The sequence below is a fragment of the Daktulosphaira vitifoliae genome, unplaced genomic scaffold, assembly GCF_025091365.1.
Source record: "Daktulosphaira vitifoliae isolate Bord-2020 unplaced genomic scaffold, ASM2509136v1 Scaffold_2, whole genome shotgun sequence".
Lineage (NCBI taxonomy): Eukaryota > Metazoa > Arthropoda > Insecta > Hemiptera > Phylloxeridae > Daktulosphaira > Daktulosphaira vitifoliae.
The window spans coordinates 45,143,119-45,150,965 of NW_026099573.1; the positions used below are offsets into that span (position 1 = coordinate 45,143,119).

Consider the following 7,847-nt stretch of genomic DNA (forward strand, 5'->3'; position numbering starts at 1 on the left):
CCGCACCGGCAGTCAATACTGGCGGGTTATCGCATACCGGTACGGCGGCCGCTATCGCTGCCGCGGCCGCTGCAGCAGCCAACACAGTGACGAATAACAAAAGTTCACAAATGATCAATGCACACCAGCAATGCATGTTATCAGCTCGAGACATGATGCCCAGACTTTTATGTGAGTATATTTTACAGTGAAATAACAAAATATGGAAAAACTTTTTAAAAGTGACACATTGACGACCATTTTCTATTATATTTACAAGTTTGGATATTTTTTGCGTACACATCAAATAAATTTACTATTGGGGAATGTTGTATTAGAAAATATTTGCAAAAAACAGACCACGAAATAATATTATTTTGCTTATAGTCTTTAAGTTTTACGCATAAAATCAGTAACAGTGTTATTTTACTCTTGTTCGGTGCGGTATTTTCACGAGGTTAGTGTATTTTAATACTGTCGATAATCTAAGTATTTGTTAAGTGTTACCTGGTGCATTCGAGGAAACAACACAATAATTTTATAATTATTATGATTGCATGTCAACCGTGGACCCCATTTAAACACCACGGTTATAATTTTATACTTTAACAAGTTTAGAGCGGCAAACCTGCACCTTAAATTATTCATTTATGTCGTTTTAATAGCAATTAATACCACTTGTGTTTAGTATTAATGTGTATTATCATCTCGTACGGTTACGGAGCCTGTTACTGGCATTTTAAGTTGTTTGAACTACATGCAAATAAATTTCCATTCATCAATCAATTTTTGTTGCCATACAACGTTCATAAAAATTAATCAATAATTTAGTCATTATTAATAAACTTTTTATTTGCGACGAAAACGTTTTTTTAACGCGAATCTGAGTTTTCTAAGCTAAACCACAAAGAACAATGTATACAGATGAAGTCTTAACAGCATATTTTTATAAGGCGTCTATTATTGTGCATGGTGCACAAATTATTATTGTTATAGTGTTAAGTGCGTGTTGCTGTAGGCGTCTTCTGAGCATATTTGTAATGATCATGTAAACGTGCACACACTAATTAGCATCCTGCAATTACGGTTAAGCCACTAAAAAGAATAATCATGAAAATAAATATGAAGCGACTTGGAAAAGTAATATTTTCTAAACTAACCATTAGAAGCACCTCTTGCCCTTTATCGTTGTGTCACATCGGGGCGTTTGTCACTGGGTTCCGTGCAAATAATTACAATTAAATTGTACGTATATAAAAAAAATAATAATAATCGTTTTACCGACACGATTCGACCTACGTCCCCGTTTATCTTTCGGTATTATCTGTTTTCTATGTGTCATTTTCATAGGACATAAAAAATGCATACGCTTCCGGAATATCATGAAGTATCATTCATGTGTACAAATTGCTATGGTCAGATAATTTTAAATAAATCTTTTATTTTTCTGGCGCTACAATTGCAAAAAACAAAGCTAACTTCATCATTAAATCTGAACAACAATCACAATATTAAATAACTCTTTGAAAAATTGAGCAATGTTATGTAACTATTTTACTTTTTTCAAATACAATATTACCTTTTTTAAATATCTATTGACCCGTTTTTTTAAATTCACTATTAATTATTATATTTACTGTTCGCTTTTTATTTTTAATGAGTAGAATAGTGTAATATTTTTTATTCATTATTAGAACAGAACTACTAACATGACAGAATAAAACATAACTGAAAAATTAAGATTATATAAACAGTTTATATTTTCACAGCAACAGAAGGTGACATTAAAGATGACGAAAGTATCGGAAGTGGAAGTGGTGGCGAACAACCAAAATTTAGGCGAAATAGAACAACTTTTAGTCCAGATCAACTTGATGAGTTAGAAAAAGAATTCGATAAAAGTCACTATCCTTGTGTGAGCACTAGAGAGAGACTAGCTGCCAAAACGAGCTTATCAGAAGCAAGAGTACAGGTAAGCTTGAAGTCTCTAGTGATAAATATCAAAGGGCTTAAGATCTATATGATTATGTTTTCAGTATAAATATATAAGAAACTTGATAGTATACAACCAGACCTCATAATTTATATTAGTAATAAGTGTTATACTGATATGAATTTAAAAATATTGTTTGTAGCCAATTAAAAAAACCAAACATGTGCAAACAAAAAATGAAATGTAACTGAAAAGGTTTAACTATTATTTTATGAAAACTTTTTAATTTAAGTTTGATATTTTATGAATTGCACTTTTATCATTAAAATTAAACATAAACGATTTACTAAAGACATAATAATGTGTTTTAAGTATTAAGGACAACGAACGTGTTTCAATCGTACGTAACTGTTTATAACTTTTTTACTGAGATTACCTAAACATACAATGGACGAAAATTGTCCACCTTAAAATCAAACAAACTTCATAGAGATGTTATATTTTAAAAATGATGCTCTATTTGTATTATGAATATAAAGTAATTTTAAAAATTGATATTAAATTCAAAATTAGCGAACTTAGAGAGAAAAAGAATAGAAAACTTCAAGATAATTTTGTCATAAATCAGGAGGTATTGGTTTGAACAAGTCAATTGATTTAACTGTCAGCTTTACTTTAGGATTTTTTTTTGTTATAATAGTTAAAAAAAAAGTGGAATATTGTCTTGACCTCTTTAAAACTTTTCTCCATTACTGTACTGAAATAGCGCTAAAACACGAAATTTCGTATTTAGCTTATTAGTTTTTTGAACCAAATTCACAACTTACGTAGGTATCCCTAGGTCCTTTTTAAAAAAATTTGGAATTGCTAGAAGTTATGATCCTTGTTTATAATTAACAATATTTTTTTATCTAAAAATACAAAACATCTTATTAATTGATATATTTAAGTAAATTTTAGGTAAAAATGAAAATTGAAATTAATGAAAATGTGGAATTTCAGTTTTTCTTTTGACACTTGAGCTTTTATTGAATATCATTTAATGGTTATTTTCAGGTGTGGTTTTCGAACCGAAGGGCCAAATGGCGGCGACACCAGCGCATGAACAAATCACGTCGTTCGACTGGTATGGCGGCCGCTTCAACTGTTTCGGGAAGCAGTGGCGGCTCAACTGGTACTCCCACGCCGCCTGTCGTGTCGCCAATGTCTGATGCCATGACAATCGCAGGCGGCAGCGTAGTGCCGTCTCGCTGTTTGGGAAGTGGCGAAACTAGCGCTTTTCGTTCGCTAGTACCCTCGTTTCGCGATACACCGACCGACAATGGATACGGTTACGCCGCGTCCGAATCGTCTGAAGAGATCAACGTGACCACTGATGATGATGAACCGACGGGCGACGACAACGGTGAACACCGTTCGAATGGATCATCGCCGTATAACAATAACAATAACATCGAAGACAACAGCGGCAGTGATACTCGCAAAGACACATTGACCGTAGACGAACAAAGACAGTCACCATCACCACTTTATCGTTTTTCTGGTGATCGTCAACCATTTTTCGGACTAGGTGATCCAAAATCTGCGGATCATCACCATAACGTATTGTCTTCAATAGCCTCATGGAGAGAAATGGCTGCGTTCACGGCACTTCACCACCGCGCAATGGAATCGGAAGCGGCCGCAAAAGTGGCGGCTGCGGCAGCGGCAGCGGCAGCCACCGGAGTACAACCATTGCAATTAACTAAGTACGACAAAGACAGAGCGTGAAGTACTCATGTGATAATTTTTTATTGGCTTTAGTTAAATATTCATTACATTTTAACTGTTGACGGTGAATTTGAAATCATAAATCATACTACTGTCCAGAATTAAATTATTGTATTACTAAGAATTGATAAAAATCAATTGGTATCGTTCGAAAATCACATGACAATATGTTTTTATTTCATTTCAAGTATCGTTGAAGTAATAATTGAGGTGGTTAAATGGATTTTGTTTTGTAATTATCTAAACAAATCACAAAATGTATCATAGAATTTTAGCTTTTAAGGTTCAACTAATAATTAGTAAAATTATTAATGAAAATAAATTTAGTTTAAGTAGTTATTGAGTGTCTGGGAAATAAAAACATTACTTTATTAGAGAGGTAATGATATCTACATAAGCCTATAAGTGCTTTAGACTTAAAAAACTGTAGTGTAGTTAATATAACTATTGAAATTTATTTTAAAATTAGTGAAGTTTTTTAGTAAAAATTTAAGAGTGTGAATCGTTTTTGTTATTACGAAATAGTATCTGTAAAAATTACTATAATTATAAATATTTTTTTTTTTATAAATATAAGAAAGACGGGGCTACAGTTTTATAAGTCCTTTATTAGTTTTTTGAACGGAAGTATGTTTTCACACGCAAACTATTTTACTACGTCATTTAGCGCACAAATTAACGAGTAAACAGCCATAATTTTTTCGTATTCTTTTTAATAATAAATCTGCAGCTATTGCTAACCAATATAATAGTAAATATAACACATGTAGAAAATACTACATTACAATTCTTAGGAGGAATTTTTAATATGCAGAAACAAAAAAAAGAAGAAAAAACGTTTTTTTGGTTAATTTCAGAAGATGGACGGTTCTTGTCAATAATTACTGTATACAGACTTTATGATTTATAAGATCAATTTCGAAAGGAATTTTCATTTATAACATTTTTAATGACTTTTGAAAATAATGATTTTTTACTCGACCATCTTCTTGAAAAATAAATAGTTCATATTTATCATTCTTCAAAGAAATTAAAGCTATGTTACTAGGATAATTTTGTATTTATTTTTATTCTATTGTCTTGTCTGTGATATATTATTATTTGTTCAGCCTATATGAACATTTTATTTTTTATTTTTTTGTTGTATTAAAAATGTTAATTAATTTTATTTATTCCTATATGCAAATTCAAGTGTAGATACTGTATCATATATTCACTTTTATAAAACTAAGTTATTACAGCATAAAAAGTACGAAATTGTATATATTTAATGCACAATAAACCAAACTATAATGATATTTGTTTTTTTATTTATTTTATATGCAGATAAATTATACGCGGATATAATAATTTTGTCATTTCTACTGCAATGCCTATGTATTAGCCATAGTCGTAGAGTGGTGGGGCTAGAAGGTCTTAAAATTCCTGGCCCAATCCATCATGCTCATAGGATGGCCAAGGCCACTTATGGTTTGAACATTTTTTTTGTTTCGCGGCAAATTTGAATTGTCAATCAAAGAGTTACTTATTTAAATAATGTTCGTTCATTATGTATTTTTATTACAAGTTTATATAGTTTCTGGTTGTATATAAATTTGTAAGTGAACATTATTTTAGCTTCAATGTGAAACTGAGAAGGTATTAATTTTACTCTGATGTATTTTTTTTAATTAAAATTAAAAAAAATTGTAGGTTTTGAATAGTAAATAATAGGAAAAATGTCGAATTAAAAATGTATAGAAAATTAAATTTAAAACAACGGTTAAATTAATTTTTTTTATGTTTTTATAATGAACGATTTATAAATTAACAGTTTTAACGGTAAAAATAAAACATATACGTTTTTATTTTTTTAGGCCTAAATAAGAACTTTTTGAACATTTTTGTTTACATACTTTTTATAGAAAAATTGTATGCCTACAAAAAAGGTCGAATAAAATTTTTCGCAAAAGCTAAAGTTTTTGAGATAGAAATAAAAAACTAAAAAATCACCCTTGGGATGTTATTTTTAACCCCCTTGGGGCACGTCTTAGAGTTGACCAATCGTCTCCAAATTTCGTACAATTTATTTTTTTATGCATTCGAATAATTCTAGGGGGTGGCACTTGGTAGTTTTTAAATTTTATAAATAAGGGTCACCCACCCTAGTGGACATTTATAATAATAGAAATATTTGACCCTTACACTTACCTATTTAAAAACTTTTACCTAAAATATAATTTTAATTTTTTTTTTGAAAATTTATTTTATTCAAATAATTTAAAAAATGTACATCTATACAAAATATATGCACAACCGTAAATGGGTTAACAGTAGTGAAAAAAAAATTACAATATGACTTGAATAGCATGCAGTAGGGGGGCACCCAATGGAACTACCTACTTTGAATTTTGTTTTTTGATTTCATTTTTTTTTTTTTCCTATAAGAGGTCTCTACACCATTTTCTTTTTAATCTTCTTGGCGGATTGTCGGGGATGTGTTTTGAATAGAGGTATTGAATATTAGGGTTTGGGTGAGAGTTTAATTTGTTATGAAGTTTTAGGTAAGCAGTTTTGGCAATATTGTTAACATAACTAATTTGAAGATCTAAATGGAGAGTTTTATTAGGGACGTACCAAGGGGAATTGGTGAGTGTTCGTAGGCAAATGGATTGAAAGGATTAGAATTTTAATTTAACACCGAATTTATTTATTTATTATATTTACTAATAATATAAATATAAATAAATAAATTTAAATTATATTATAAAATATACATAGCACTTTATTTTCGGAAATTTAAGTATTGTTGTTAATAGTGCATTAATAATTTTTAATTTAACTTGTATGCAATTATACGTACATTGTTTTTTAGAATTTGTGTAATTAAATTATTTATACAATTTTGGTGAATTACTTAAACTAAATTGACATCAAGTGAATTAAATTAACAAACTATAAATGTATGTATGTATAAATTATTGTTATAAATAAGAAATATATTAATTAAAAATAAATATTTTAATATTATAAATCAGATTGTAAAAATTCAAAATATTTATTTATATTATTACAATGAATTGCAAACAATTGTGATACAAAAACGTTCATCGAACATTACCTAAGAGGCCGTATAACTAAAACAATAGAAACTGTTTGACAATTCAAAAATAGGCCACCAGGTCTTTTAGGCGAAGCATCCAGATGATCAATACTATTAAATATCACGAATTGTATCTAGTTGAAGACATTGCCCTTAAAAATTGAAAAAATTTCCTCTTTCCCAGTATATTGGAAGTCTCAAAAGAAATTATAATTATTAAAATCGGTAAATTATGACATTTTTTTCTTAAAAGTGCCATACATTTTTGAAAATTGAACGAATTGAAATATAATTTTATTTTAAATAGAAACCTTAAGTATTTCCCTTTCATTTGATATAAATTTTTGAAAATCTATCACATGAATTAAAAAAAAGAAACATTTTTGGACCATTCCTAACGTCTAATGTTTTTGCAAACATTAACATCTAAACAACATATATAAATATTCTACAGAATTTTTTCCTACAACCTGAGACCTATTTTCTACCGAAGCTTAATTAATTCTTAATTTTTAAATTTAGATGTATTTCTAGCAAAAAAACCTGTTTTTGTAATCACAATAATAAAAAAACAAATTTTTTTATTATAATACTTAATTGTAGCTCTTAAAATCTTCTTATTATTAGTAAAATCCATATATAATACTTATAGTTAAAGGTTATCAAAAGTGACCACGTATAGTTGTCCTAGTTTTAAGAATTAAAATCTAAGATTTAAAATACAGTTATCGAATTATTCTAGGGGGTGGCACTAACAAATATTTAAAAAAAAAAACCTCTCAATGTAGCTAAGGGTCACCCTAATGTCCACCCTACATTAATTAATACAAGATAATAATTTTAATCACTGTCAGATATTATCTATACTTGTCCCAACTATCCTATGACTAAACTTTGCCACGACCTCACTGTGCTACCGTTCTTAAATTTTTTTAATTATTAGGATGATTGTACTCAGCCGATTTTCGCTTATGTATAAAACTATAATTTATCATTTTTGAAAAATTAAATAATAGTTACAAATTTATATTCTGTATTTAATTCATTTTTTTATGCATTAAATTTAACTCTAAGTATTATATA

At 28.9% G+C, this 7,847-nt stretch overlaps 1 protein-coding gene across 2 annotated transcripts in view; it reads left to right on the forward strand.

Annotated features, from left to right (window-relative positions):
- LOC126899237 (paired box protein Pax-6-like) overlaps window positions 1-4,964 on the forward strand; it is a 40,446-nt gene extending 35,482 nt beyond the window's left edge. The window contains exons 6-7 of one of the 2 annotated variants that reach the window (XM_050673854.1): window positions 1,749-1,951; window positions 2,969-4,964. In XM_050673854.1, coding sequence (XP_050529811.1) covers window positions 1,749-1,951; window positions 2,969-3,682 — 917 coding nt within the window. In that variant the 3' untranslated portion in view covers window positions 3,683-4,964. The remainder of the gene's footprint in view (window positions 1-1,748; window positions 1,952-2,968) is intronic. The other variant, XM_050673855.1, reaches the window with a different exon arrangement.
- The last annotated feature ends 2,883 nt before the right edge of the window (window positions 4,965-7,847 follow it).